Source organism: Anolis sagrei, chromosome 5, assembly GCF_037176765.1.
Source record: "Anolis sagrei isolate rAnoSag1 chromosome 5, rAnoSag1.mat, whole genome shotgun sequence".
NCBI classification, from domain to species: domain Eukaryota; kingdom Metazoa; phylum Chordata; class Lepidosauria; order Squamata; family Dactyloidae; genus Anolis; species Anolis sagrei.
The window spans coordinates 193,702,916-193,717,884 of record NC_090025.1 but is presented as its reverse complement, the minus strand read 5'-3'; the positions used below and the strand labels follow the sequence as shown (position 1 = coordinate 193,717,884).

Below are 14,969 nucleotides of genomic sequence, written 5' to 3'. Positions count from 1 at the left end.
TATATGGAGATGCGGTCACGCAGGTAGGCGTGGGAAAAGGCGTGGGAAAAGAATGTTTTAGTGGACCTCAATTGACTGATTTGGATTCTGTTTTGAACTGGCGAACTGTTTTGAATTGAATGTTTATAATTGTTTTAATTGTGTTAATTGTAAATGTGTGTTTTAATGTAATTTTTTTGGCATCTAATGACTGCCTGTTCTAAGCTGTCCCGAGTCCCTCTTCAGAGGTGAGAAGGATGGGAAAGAAATGCCCGAAATCTATATAAATAAAAATGTAATGTTCGTTTGTGGGATTAACAATTCAAAAACCACTGAACAAATTGACACCAAATTTGGACACAATACACCCATCAGGCCAACAAGTGGCCATCACTCATGAAAACAGTGGAAAACACAGTGGAAGATACTTTAAAAGCCAAAAAATAAAAAATTACAATGCATGCACATAACCACACATATACACAAATACACAAATATATACACACACAAAACACATATACACAGACTGGGCCACAGAAACACGTGGCAGGGGACGGCTAGTAAATAAATAAATCCATATAAATAAAAATGTAATGTTAGTATGTGGGATTAACATAGCTCAAAAACAACTGGGCGAATTGACACCAAATTTGGACAGAATACATCTATCAGGCCAAAGAGTGACCATCACTCCTAAAAACACAGCGGAAGAGACTTAAAAAGCCAACACATATGCATAACCACATATATACACCTAGAATCATAGAATCGAAGAGTTGGAAGAGACCTCATGGGCCATCCAGTCCAACCCCATTCTGCCAAAAAGTAGGAATATTGCATTCATATCACCCCTGACAGATGGCCATCCAGCCTCTGTTTAAAAGCTTCCAAAGAAGGAGCCTCCACCACGCTCTGGGGCAGAGAGTTCCACTGCTGAACGGCTCTCAGAGTCAGGTTCTGTGAGAGCCGTTCTTCCTCATGTTCAGATGGAATCTCCTCTCTTGTAGTTTGAAGCCATTGTTCCATTGCGTCCTAGTCTCCGGGGCAGCAGTAAACAAGCTTGCTCCCTCCTCCCTATGACTTCCTCTCACATCTTGATACATGGCTATCATGTGGTGGAGGCTCCTTCTTTGGAAGCTTTTAAACAGAGGCTGGATGGCCATCTGTCAGGGGTGATTTGAATGCAATTTTCCTGCTTCTTGGCAGAATGGGGTTGGACTGGATGGCCCATGAGGTCTCTTCCAACTCTTCGATTCTATGATTCTATTATCCTCTCAGCTCTCATAGTCAGGAAGCCGTTCAGCAGTGGAGCTCTCTGCCCAGGGGCATGGTGGAGGCTCCTTCTTTACACATCCATACACACACAAAACACATCTACACAGACTGCGCCACAGCAACACGTGGCAGGGAACGGCTAGTAAATTAAAAAAAGGGAGCTACTATTCATCTGCATGGCCACATGTCATGGTGTGACTTTGAGTTATTTCAGACTTATTATCCTGTGAGTTTCTCAGCCAGAATTGCTCAGAGAAGGGCTGTTCTTGCCTTCCTCTGAGGCTGAGAGAGTGTGAGTATCCCAAGCTATGCCCACCCCCCAAAACCAGGTTTCTTTGTTTGCACAGAGATTGGGACCCTGGTCACCTTGCATCGTAGTCAAGCATTGAAACCATGGCACCATAGTGGCTCTTCAGGGCTGGGTAGTCTATTAAAGATGACTCAATGACCATTTGTTTCAGTGATACAACAAATGTTAGTCCTTACCTTTGGTCCCAGCTCCCCCCGCGGTCCTTGTGGGCCAGGTGGGCCTGCAACACCCACCTTGCCAGGTAGGCCGGTCTGTCCTTTAAAGCCCCCCAGGCCAGGAACCCCCTTGGAACCCTGCAAAATGAGAGAAAGAGGTGTTCGTGCAGAATGTTAGAACAATGCACATAAATATATTCCTACATACAGGAAATAAAGCATGACTGCTCATTGGAGGGAAGGATAGTAGAGGCCAAGATGAAGTCCTTTGGCCACATCATGGCAAGACAGGAAAGCTTGGAGAAGGGAATGATGCTGGGGAAAATGGAAGGAAAAAGAAGGGGCTGACCAAGGGCAAGATGGATGGATGGCATCCTTGAAGTGACTGGATTGACCTTGACGTAACTGGGGGTGGTCACGGTTGACAGGGAGCTCTGGCGTGGGGTGGTCCATGAGGTTATGAAGTCCGAAACGACTGAACGAATAAATAACAACACATTTGAGATAGAGTCATAGAATCATAGAGTTGGAATATACCTTGTGGGCCATTCAGATCAACTCCATTCTGCCAAGAAAAAGGACAATCGCGTTCAAAGCACCCCCAACAGATGGCCATCCAGTTTCTGTTTAAAAGCCTCCATAGATGGAGCCTCCACCACACTTCATGACAGAGAGTTCCACTGCTGAACTGCTCTCATAGTCAGAAAGTTCTTCCTAATGTTCAGGTGGAATCTCCTTTCCACCTGAACATTTGACTAGGACGCGGAACAATGGCTTCAAACTACAAGAGAGGAGAATCCATCTGAACACGAGGAAGAACTTCCTGACTGTGAGAGCTGTTCAGCAGTGGAACTCTCTGCCCCGGAGTGTGGTGGAGGTTCCTTCTTTGGAAGCTTTTAAACAGAGGCTGGATGGCTATCTGTCAGGGGTGATTTGAATGCAAAATTCCTGCTTCTTGGCAGGGGGTTGGACTGGATGGCCCATGAGGTCTCTTCCAACTCTTTGATTCTATGATTCTGATTCCTGTAGTTTGAAGCCATTCCTCCATTGCGTCCTAGTCTCCAGGGAAGCAGAAAACAAGCTTGCTCCCTCCTCCTCCCTGTGGCTTCCTCTCACATATTTATACATGGCGATCATGTCTCCTCTCAGTCTTCCCTTCTGCAGGCTAAACATGCCCAGTTCTTTAAGCCGCTCCTCATAGGACTTGTTCTCCAGACCCTTGATCATTTTAATCACCCTCCTCTGGACACATTCCAGCTTGACAATATCTCTCTTGAATTCTGGTGTCCAGAATTCGACACAGTTTTCCAGGTGTGGTCTAACCAAGGCAAAATAGAGGAGTAGATTTATTTATTTATTTATTTCGGGTATTTCTACCCCGCCCTTCTCAACCCCCGAAGGGGGACTCAGGGCGGCTTCCAACCGGCATACGTTGATGCCTACAATTCACACAGTAAAATACATAGTAACAATAAATTATAACAGTTAAAACATTACATTAATACAATAAAAATACAATAAAATGCCAGCCTGGTGGCCATCGTTTTGCCAAGTCCATAATTAATAAATTCATTCCACTTATCATAGCCCGTTTCCAAAGCTTTAGTCGTCATTTTCCATTGTCAGTCTGCCAGAGTACCCAAAGGCCTAGTTCCATATCCATGCTTTTAATTTCCTTCTGAAAGAGAGGAGGGATGGTGATGATCTAATTTCCCCGGGGAGTGAATTCCACAGGCAGGGGGCCACCACCGAGAAGGCCCTGTCCCTTGTCTCCGCCAATCTTGTTTGTGACAAGGGTGGGGTTGAGAGCAGGGCCCCTCCAGAAGATCTTAAATTCCTAGGCGGGACGTAGAAGGAGATATGTTCGGACAGGTATGCTGGGCAGGTACCTGTCCGAAGGAGATACGTTCGGACAGATACGCTAGATGGATGGACTCAGTCAGGGAAGCCATGAGCTATTGAGTTTGCAAGACCTGAGAAGGGCTGTTGATAACAGGGGGACTTGGAGGTCTCTTCCATGGGATCCCCATAAGTTGAAGTTGACTTAACAGTGGTTTAGTCTTGGATATAAGCCCTCCCAAAGGGGAGGATTTGCACATTCGCCTCCCACTGGAAGAAAACCCACAAAAACATGAGCCGAGTTCTGGCAACTCAAATTTCCACTCTCATGATCAAATGTATTTTGCATTTCTCTGGAGTGATGGTTGAATTTTGCCTGGCTCAACATCCCCTTTGTCAGGTTGAACAAGTTGGGCTTCTTTCCTCATCTCTATAAATAGGAGCGGATCCATCTCAGCTCCGGGTGTTAAAAAGGTGTTGACGCTGCCCAAGAAGTCTCCCAGGGAAGGGAGATGAATGGCTAAACAAAGCCAGTTCCCAGGCACCATGCGCTTCAGGTGGGGGAACCTGGCAATGACGGATGAGATGAATTCCCCGTGTCTGGCAGGCTGCCTTTCCTATTTAGTCCAAGTGACCCCCTGCGACTCGTTGAGCAATTATTACAAGCGACGAGGCAGTGCAAACGGAGAGAGATCGGAGAAGTTGAATGACTGGAGCTATTAGCAAAGAGGTCGAGTGAGGTTGGACTTCTTTGCTTCTTGACTTCCAGCTCTTGACTTCCTTCAAGGCTAGGGTCCACCTCATTTCTCATGTTGAGTAATGTTGAGTAATCACAGAGTGGCAACAACAAACCCCAAGGGCCATCCAGTCCAACCCTCTTCTGCCAGGCAGGAAGACACAATCCAAGCACTCCCAACAGATGGCCATTCAGACCCTGTCTAAAAACCTACAATCAGGAAGAGCTAATCACCTCCCAACAAAGAATTTCCCCAGGCAGGAACAGGGCACAGGAGCTAGGTGTGAATGTTTCAGTTGGCAACCTTGATTAGCATTTGACAGGCCATCAAATGCTAATCAAGGTTGCCAATTGAAACATTCACACCTAGCTCCAACAGAGAAGAGTTCTTTCTCCCACCCTGGACTTTTCACAGATATATAAACTCAATGTTCCTAGTTTTCAACAGACCTCACGACCTCTGATGATGTTTGCCATAGATACAGGCGAAACGTCAGGAGAGAATGCTTCTAGAACATGGCCATACAGCCTGAAAAACCTACAACAACTTAGTGATTACGGCCATGAAAGCCTTCAACAATACGTCTTACATGTATTGTTGAAGGCTTTCATGGCTGGAATCACTGGGTTGTTGTAGGTTTTTTGGGGCTATATGGCCATGTTCTAGAAGCATTCTCTCCTGACGTTTCGCCTGCATCTATAGCAAGCATCCTCAGAGGTAGTGAGGTCTGTTGGAACTAGGAAAATGGGTTGACCAGGGTGGGACAAAGAACTCTTGTTTGTAGGAGCTAGATGTGAATGTTTCAACTGACCACCTTGATTAGCATTTGATGGCCTGGCAGGGCCTGGGGCAATCTTTTGTTGAGAGGTGATTAGATGTGCCTGATTGTTTACTCTCTGTTGTAATTTCTGAGTTTTTTAATACTGGTAGCCAGATTGTGTTCATTTTCATGGTTTCCTCCTTTCTGTTGAAATTGTCCACATGCTTGTGGATTTCGATGGCTTTTCTGTGTAGTCTGACATGATGGTTGTGAGAGTGGTCCAGCATTTCTGTGTTCTCAAATAATCTGCTGTGTCCAGGCTGGTTCATCAGGTGCTCTGCTCTGGCTGACTTCTCTGGTTGAAGTAGTCTGCAGTGCCTTTCATGTTCCTTGATTCGTGTTTGGTGGTCCCTATGGAGACTTGTCCACAGCTGTAGACTTGTCCACAGCTTGTCCTACTTCCAACAGACCTCACTACCTCTGAGGATGCTTGCCACAGATGCAGGCGAAACGTCAGGAGAAAATGCCTCTAGAACATAGCCATATAGCCCGGAAAAACCTACAACAACCCAGTGATTTCGACAATCTATTATTATTATTATTATTATTATTATTATTATTATTATTATTGAAGTAGTCTGCAGTGCCTTTCATGTTCCTTGATTCGTGTTTGGGCAATGCTACATTTGGTGGTCCCTATGTAGACTTGTCCACAGCTGCATGGTATCCGGTAGACTCCTGCAGAAGCGTCAGGATCCCTCTTGTCCTTTGCTGAATGGAGCATTACTTGGATTTTCTTGGTGGGTCTGTAGATAGTTTGTATGTTGTGTTTCCTCATCAGCTTCCCTATGCGCTCAGTGGTTCCCTTGATGTATGGCAGGAACACTTTTCCTCTGGGTGGATCTTCATCTTTACTCTCGTGGCTTGTTCTTGGTCTTGCAGCTCTTCTGATGTCTGAGGTGGAGTCTCCATTGGCCTGGAGAGCCCAGTTGAGGTGGTTCAGTTCATCTTGGAGGAGGTGGGGTTCACAGATACTTTTTGCGCGGTCTGCCAAGGCTTTAATGGGGCTACTTTTTTGACTTGGGTGATGGTTGGAGTTTTTATATAGATACCATGAAGATACCATGGGGGGGGGGGGTGTTTTTTCTTGTGATGGTGAGGTGTCTCTATCCATGTTGGTAAAAGATTAATCCCAACAAGACAGAGGTCCTTCTGGTCGATCATAAACCGGATCAGGCTATAGGGTGGCAACCTGTGCTGGATGGGGTTACACTCCCCCTGAAGTCACAGGTCCGCAGCTTGGGTGTCCTCTTGGACTCATCGCTTACGCTTGAGGCTCAGGCGTCGGCGGTGTCCGGGAGGGCTTTTGCACAATTGAGACTCATGAGCCAACTGCGACCGTACCTCGATAAGGCTGACCTGGCCGTGGTGGTCCATGCCTTGGTCACCTCCAGATTGGACTACTGCAATGCGCTCTACGTGGGGTTCCCCTTGAAAACAGCCCGGAAATTCCAACTGGTCCAACGGGCGGCGGCCAGGTTAACTGGTGCCCCTTACAGTGAGAAGTCAACCCTCCTGTTTAAGGAGCTCCATTGACTGCCATTCATTTTCCAGTCCTAATTCAAGGTGCAGGTGCTTACCTACAAAGTCCTAAATGGTTTGGACCCCCCTACCTCTGTGACTGCATCTCCGTATATGAACCCACACGAGCTCTCTGATCATCTGGAGAGGCCCTGCTCACGATCCCACCTGCTTCGCAAGCGCGGTTGGTGGAGACGAGGGACAGGGCCTTTTCTGTGGTAGCCCCCCGACTCTGGAACTCTCTCCCCAAGGACATCAGACAAGCCCCAACGTTGGCAGTCTTTAGGAAGAGCTTGAAGACGTGGCTGTTCCAGTGTGCCTTTCCAGAATAGGAAACTCCTGGCATCAAGTCCCAAATGCACTTTACTAGAGATTTAAGATTGTCTGCACACCGCACCTACCTCTAAAAAACCTATACATTTGACCTGTCATGTCCAGCATGTTAGTGGGGTAAAAATAAAGTTAATAATAATAATAATAATAATAATACCTATCTCTGTGTGTGGGTTTCCTGTAAACAGTGTGAAAACAAAGACCCAATGAAAGAGCCCCCAAAGGAGGCATTATCCAAGGAGGGTGGCATTTGCCCAGCAGAAAGGACACCTGAGTGCCATCTTTGGCCTCTAATATTATTAACCATGGCTGATTTGTATCCAGAAAAGAGATAATGTGATTTTGTGTATCCAGAAAAGAGATAACGTGATTTTGGGAGCACTAACCTTTTCTCCTTTCTGCCCTGTAATTCCTTGCAACCCATCAGTGCCAGACTCTCCACGTTCGCCCTGAAGAGCAAAAGGCAAATACACAAACTAGAATGCAGGTTTCAAGGATATTCGATATACATACCAATGGAGACATTGAAATATTGAAAGCAGAGTAGGAGAGAAAAGAAATATGCATGGCCCTTGTCCATCCATCATTTTTCCCCTCTGCTGCTCCTCATGCTAAAGATGGCTCTTACTTTTCCTGGATTGCATTTCTGTATTCCAAGGGCATCACTAGGGAGGGGCAGAAGGGACAAATTGCACAGGATGATACCATCCGAGTATAATATTTCGTGTTCTTTTCAGTAGAAAAGCATTAGATTTGAGCACAAATTGATTTTTCTAAGCCTGGGTTGCCTGTATTGTATTAATCATAGAATCATAGAATCAAAGAGTTGGAAGAGACCTCCTGGGCCATCCAGTCCAACCCCCTGCCAAGAAGCGGGAATATTGTGTTCAAATCACCCCTGACAGATGGCCATCCAGCCTCTGTTTAAAAGCTTCCAAAGAAGGAGCCTCCACCACACTCCGGGGCAGAGAGTTCCACTGCTGAACGGCTCTCACAGTCAGGAAGTTCTTCCTCATGTTCAGATGGAATCTCCTCTCTTGTAGTTTGAAGCCATTGTTCCCTTGCGTCCTAGTCTCCAAGGAAGCAGAAAACAAGCTTGCTCCCTCCTCCCTGTGGCTTCCTCTCACATATTTATACATGGCTATCATATCTCCTCTCAGCCTTCTCTTCTTCAGGCTAAACATGCCCAGCTCCTTAAGCCGCTCCTCATAGGGCTTGTTCTCCAGACCCTGGATCATTTTAGTCACCCTCCTCTGGACACATTCCAGTTTCTCAATATCTCTCTTGAATTGTGGTGCCCAGAATTGGACACAATATTCCAGGTGTGGTCTAACCAAAGCAGAATAGAGCATGGGGAGCATGACTTCCCTAGATCTAGACACTATTAATGCAGGCCAAAATCCCATTGGCTTTTTTTGCCGCCAGCAAGGTGGAAAGCAAAACAACAACACCTTAGAATCATAGAATCATCGAGATGGAAGAGTTCTGTAATCAATTTCTTTTGCTTTTCAAAAAATACCCAGCCCCAAGATGTGATGTGAAACAATAGTTCTATGCATCCTTTACACATGGAAGATGGAAAGGACTTTGAAGCTCACCTTTGGACCAACAAGTGCGTCTGCCCCTGGTGTTCCTGGCCTCCCAACACCACCAGTTTCTCCCTAGAGATGGAACGAGACACAGAAACATGTTAACTAGTTCAGTGGCCTTTGACATTTCACTATAGATTTGGAGTCCGAAAGCAAGACCACTAAGAGGTTTTAGTTGCTGTAGCCCAACAAGTGTCAGATGATTTTTCTGAAGGTTCAGAGGATGAGGGGGAATGGGTTTCAAAATGAGAAGTCTGTGAGTGATAGGAGAGAACTGCAGGCAGAGAAGGCTGATGTTTTGGATTCCTGTGCTCATTCCCAGGCAACAGGGGAAAGTGAAAGTTCCCTTGAGAAAAAGCCTTGGGCAGTTGAGGAGTTTTCCCAGGAAACTAGATTAGACCTGAGAACGCAGGGAGTGAAAAACAGGCAAATTAGATATTCTCAGAGAATCTGAGAATATCCAAAAATCCAGAAGGAGAGGACAAATAACATAAACCTGACTTACCTTGATACCATGTGAACCCGGAGGTCCTGTCCTCCCTGGCAAACCACGTAAACCCTAATGACAAATAGTAATCAGATCATGACAACACACATGGAGAACTGGATCTCTCTTCCACCCCCTTGCAATCAGAGCCAGTCATGTGATAGTGAGCCCCACAAATAATATTCTAAGTATTTTACTATGCAGGTTATGGGTCACAGGTCAATCTGTGCCCAGTATCTGGATGATATCAGAGTTTCAAGGTAGGAGGCTTTCTAGTCCCACATGGAATTTTCCATACAAATACTAACTTTTGCATTGGTTAATCTAATCTATATAAATAAAAATGTAATGTTTGTTTGTGGGATTAACATAACTCAAAAACATTGGGTGAATTGGCACCAAATTTGGACACAATACACCTATCAGGCCAACAAGTGTCCATCACTCATGAAAGCACTGAAAAACAGCAGCAGAAGAGACTTAAAAAGCCAAAAAATAAAAATATACATTACAATACATGTGCAAAACCACATATATGTTACAATAAGTCCTTGCAGTATATGTGTGTTGAAGAAAAACCTTATTGTGTGTAATTATCACGAGCAGCTGGCAAAGTAGGTCAACCAGCAAGGGGCTATATCTGTTTGAGTTTTCTTGAATACTTTCTGGAGAACCAGCATGGAGTTCCAGCAGGAGATGCTGAAGGAGAGATGCTGAAGGAGAGCTTCTGGAGAGTCTTTTCTCTGAGGAGATCCATGGACAAAGGCTTTGCTCTGGGGAGCAGTTTGGAGAAGCTACTCTGAAGAAGGCTATAGTGAAATAGCATTTACTCAAGGTTTACTTTGATCACTCATTTGCTGCAAGATGAAGATGCCTTATTTTGTGTTTCTTACAAAGACTGTGTAAAGTTTGTTGCACTGCTTATTTTTGTATGCAACATTGCCAAGTTGATGTTTTCATCTCTGCTGAGTAAAGAGTAAATATTTTTTCTGATCACTTTTATTCTGGTCTGCGAGTCTTTTGCATTTGGGCTTTGGGCGCCAGGACAGTGGGCAAAACACATCCCTGCGTAACAATATATACACATATACACCGACATATACACACACACAAAACACATATACACAGACTAGGCCACAGCAACACATGGCAGGGGATGGCTTGTATTAAGTAAATGGGTTCCTGACTAAGCCAAACCAAAATTTATCCACAATCACAAAGATATATAATGTCAATGATAAATTTATCTAACCCAGTCTCTCAACACACATAGAAAACTAGATCTTCCCTTACTTCTGTTGCAAGCATTATGGGATGGTGAGCTCCATAAATGATATTGTGGTATGCGTAATTTTTCTATGTATGTTTCTGGTTTATGTTGAATCAGTTCAAAGATCCACTTAAGCAAAGCATCTGGTGGGCAGTAGAGTTTCAATACAAGGTTCTTTCTAATCCTAAATTGAGATCTCCTCATAGTCTTCCATCCAAATATTAGCTATGGCTTTGGTCCATGTTCTGTCATCCCAAGTTAATCTTTAGCTTGTAACACCAACTTCTAAACGTGTGATATGTTTTGCTTCTTTGCTCCTCTCGCACCTTCTTGCAAATGACTGGTTCCAAGGAAATGCTGAACATGCGCAGGAATATCCCATATGTACTAGGAAGAATAGTAAAGTCTCAGTGGGGGCATAATAGTCCATTGAACCAACCCAATGTGCTCAACTCTGATTGTCAACAAGGGTTTCAAGCAGGGCTCTTTCCTAGCCATAACAAGAAATCCCTGGTATCACTCCACTGAGGCTTCCCTCCCTTGCAAACACCAGTCCCCATCCTGTTTAGTTCCCCAAACTTGGCTGGTTCAGGATAGTATAGCGGCCCTTACAAGTGATTGTACCTTTGCACCTTTCCGTCCAATGTCTCCTGTGATTCCAGGATCTCCTTTTCCTCCCTGAAAGCAACAAAAGATCAAATGTAGTTTGCACACAACCACAACAATATGATGCAGAGCTGAAATGCAAACTTCAGAAGGCTTAGTATCTGAATTCAGCATTTACCACGGGCAAAAGAACCAATGTTTACATCTGGGCTTGCATCGAGTATTAAATCCCTCCTCTCTTCCCCAGCTATCAAAACATCATTGCTGTTGCAAGGATTTAATAGCAAATATGGCAACTTTCTACATTCCATATATACAAACTTCACGTGGTTGAACAATGCAATATGGTCCATGTAGCCAGGCTTCTCTCACTTCTCTAGGCATTGCTAGGTCTTCCAACATGCTTCTATGGTGGGGAAAATGGGGTCTCTGCCATTTGCATGCACTCACTTTACCCAGGGGGACCCAGTAGTTGGGGAAGGGCTCTTTGTAATTTATTGTAATTCTCATATTCCTTCAAACAGCTTTTGCTTTGCTGATCGGAAGGTTCAAATGGGCCCTAAAAGAGACCCGCTGCGTTGCTGTTACCCAGCCTGGTGCTCCTGCTTAGCTCCCCAAATCTAATCATTATAGTTTCCTAAGTGCTGTTCCAGCAGTCACCAGCCATCCCCTCCCCAATATCAGAGGTACAGCTTAATGGTGTAACATTAGAAAATGTTGACCATTTCCGCTACCATGGCAGCCACCTCTCCACCAAAGTCAACATTGACACCGAAATACAACACCGTCTGAGCTCTGCAAGTGCAGCATTTGCCCGAATGAAGCAGAGAGTGTTTGAGGACTGGGACATCCGTAGGGATACCAAGGTGCTTGTCTATAAAGCTATTGTCCTTCCAACCATACTATATGCCTGTGAGATGTGGACTGTCTACAGACGTCACATGCAACTCCTGGAATGATTCCATCAGCGCTGCCTCCAGAAAACCCTGCAAATCTCTTGGGAAGACAAGCGGACAAACGTCAGTGTGCTGGAAGAAGCAAAGACCACCAGCACTGAAGCGATGGTCCTCTGCCATCAACTCTGCTGGGCCGGCCACGTTGTCCGGATGCCTGACCACCGTCTCCCAAAGCAGTTCCTCTACTCTGAACTTAAGAACGGAAAACGGAATGTTGGTTGACAGGAAAAGAGATTGAAAGATGGCCTCAAAGCCAACCTTAAAATCTCTGGCATAGACACTGAGAACTGGGAAGCCCTGGCCCTTGACCGCTCCAGCTGGAGGTCAGCTGTGACCAGCAGTGCTGCAGAATTCGAGGAGGCACGAGTGGAGGGTGAAAGAGAGAAACATGCCAGGAGGAAGGCGCGTCAAGCCAACCCCGACCAGGACCGCCTTCCACCTGGAAACCAATGCCTTCCCTGTGGGAGAAGATGCGGGTCAAGAATAGGGCTCCACAGCCACCTACCAATCCACAAGGAAACCCATCATGGAAGACCATCTTACTCGTCCAACGAGGGATCGCCTAAGTAAGTAGTTTCCAAAAATTGCTTCCTTCCATATTATTTTAAGATATGCTCACCGGTTCTCCTTTTTGGCCCTGTAGACCTCGGTCTCCTTTTGCTCCTTTCATCCCGTTCTTCCCATCAAGCCCTGCCCTTCCCTGCAATGAAACCATTTTGCTTTCTTAAATAATATACAGACACAGAAAGACTGATAAAAAGTTCCTAGTGTTTTTTAATCCCATTGTCCCAACTAGGGCTCCGTATCTCAGAGCTACGGCTTCCTTCTCTGGTTTTCAGAATGAGATCTTAGAGCAGGCTTGGGCCAACTTTGGATCTCCAGGTGTTTTGGACTTTAACTCCCACAATTGAAAAAGAGTTAGGATACATGACCACCACAACAAGGTTATCATATACACACCAAAAATGAATTAATTAATTAACAACAGCAAAAGAGGAGTGGACGTTAAGACTGAATGCCAAAGCAAACAAATCCTTTGCTTTGATGATAGTAAAATTGTTGGTAAGCTCTTATGAAGACCACAAACTCTTGAACAAAGAGGAAATGATATTATAAGAAAGAATAGGTTTAAGAATTGTTGTTGTTCATTCGTTCAGTCGTTTCCTTGCAGGATCTTGAGCATTACCTTACTGGCATGTGAAATAAGGGCCACTGTATGGAAGTTGGAGCATTCTTTAGCATTTCCCTTTTTTGGTATGGGAATATAAGTTGATTTTTTCCAGTCTGATGGCCATTCTTCTGTTTTCCATATTTTCTGGCATATGGCATGCATCACCTTAACAGCATCATCTTTCAAGATTTTAAGCAGTTCAGCTGGGATCCCGTCGTCTCCTGCTGCCTTGTTGTTAGCAATGCTTCTTAAGGCCCATTCAACCACACTCCTCAGGATGTCTGGTTCTAATTCACTCACCACACTGTCAAAACTATCCTCAATATTATTATCCTTCCTAAACAGATCTTCTGTATAGTCTCACCATCTTCTCTTGATCTCTTCAGCTTCTGTTAGGTCCCTGCCATATTTGTTTCTTATCATGCCCATTTTTACCTGAAATTTACCTCCAATGTTTCTAATTTTCTGGAAGAATTAGTTAGCTTAAATTAGGGGTAGAAGTGTGTATTTTTCACTGGTTTTAAAAACGATGGTAAAGAAATCAGAAAGTTACTGATTTTTTCTTCTGTCTCATTTATTCTGCTTTCATTATCTTTTTCTTTGTTAAGTAACTTTTAATATCCAGAGACATCTTTAGTAAGATCATACAGGAAAGAAGGAAGTAAGGAAGGAGGGAGGGAGGGAGGGACGGAGGAGGAGGAAAAGAAGGAAGGAAGAAAAGTAAAGAAGGAAAGAAGGAAGGAAGGAAGACAGGAAGGAAAGAATGAAAGAAGGAGGGAGGGAGGAAGGGAGGAAGGTAGGCAGGAAAGAAGGAAGGAGGGAGGAAGAAAGGAAGGAAGGAAGGAAGGAAGGAGGGAGGAGGAAAAGAAGGAAGGAAGGAAGAAAAGGAAAGAAGGAAAGAAGGAAGGAAGACAGGAAAGAAAGAATGAAAGAAGGAATGAAATAAAGTAGGGAGGGAGGGAGGAAGGTAGACAGGAAAGAAGGAAGGAGGGAGAGAGGAAGAAAAGAAGGAAGGAGGGAGGGAGGGAGGAGGAAAAGAACAAAGGAAGGAAGGAAGGAAGAAAAGGAAATAATGAAAGAAGGAATAAAATAAAGTAGGGAGGGAGGGAGGGAGGAAAGAAGGAGGGAGGGAGGAGGAAAAGAAGGAAGGAAGGAGGAAGGAAAGAAGGAAAGAAGGAAGAAAAGAAGAGAAGAAGGAAAGAACACAGACAGGAAGGAAAGAAAGAAAGAAGGAAATGAGGTAGGAAGGGAGGGAGAAAGGAAGGAAGGAAGAAAGGAAGGAAGGAAGGAGGAAGGAAAGAAGGAAGGAAGGTGTCCTTCAACTATTAGAGTGGTGTGTATCTACACTGTGGAATTAATGCAGTTTTGACACCACTTCAACTGCCCCGGCTTAGTGTTATGGAATTCTGGGATTTGTAGTTATTCAAGGTCTTTAGCCTTCTCTGGTTCCTCACCAAACTGCAACTCCCAGGAATTTGTAGCATTGAGTCGTGGGGTAAAACTGCATTCATTCTACAGAATAGATGCATTCATTGTTAGTTTTCTTATCGACTAAAAGGTCAAGGGTCTAAACCCTATTTCTGAATGCTCATCTTTGGGAACGGAAAGGAAATTTCAATAATAGAAGGAGAACTTTTAATGGGATGATGGTGGTGAACACTCTCATTTCCTCACGTCATCATAGTTACATAGTTAATTTTCGTCTAGACTTTTCCTGCAGCCATTATAGAAAAGATCTCAATTGAGAAGTGACCCCTGCAAATTCACAAATGCTGCCAAAAAAAGGGAAATGTCAAGAGACGCGGATTGGAAGAACGCGATGCTGAAATTGGACGGAGAAACGCATAGTTAGGAAAACACCTCCTTTCACCCGTTCGTCTTCCTTGCCTGGTATTAACAATTCTATTACATCTCTCAGAAA

At 44.6% G+C, this 14,969-nt stretch overlaps 1 protein-coding gene across 1 annotated transcript in view; it reads right to left on the bottom strand.

Annotated features, from left to right (window-relative positions):
- The window catches only part of LOC132775611 (collagen alpha-1(VII) chain-like), a 68,054-nt gene that overhangs the window by 17,012 nt on the left and 36,073 nt on the right, over window positions 1-14,969 (bottom strand). The window contains exons 14-19 of the mRNA XM_067468517.1: window positions 12,497-12,577; window positions 10,940-10,993; window positions 9,064-9,117; window positions 8,568-8,630; window positions 7,356-7,418; window positions 1,741-1,857 (exon numbers count right to left, since the gene is read on the bottom strand). Coding sequence (XP_067324618.1) covers window positions 1,741-1,857; window positions 7,356-7,418; window positions 8,568-8,630; window positions 9,064-9,117; window positions 10,940-10,993; window positions 12,497-12,577 — 432 coding nt within the window. The remainder of the gene's footprint in view (window positions 1-1,740; window positions 1,858-7,355; window positions 7,419-8,567; window positions 8,631-9,063; window positions 9,118-10,939; window positions 10,994-12,496; window positions 12,578-14,969) is intronic.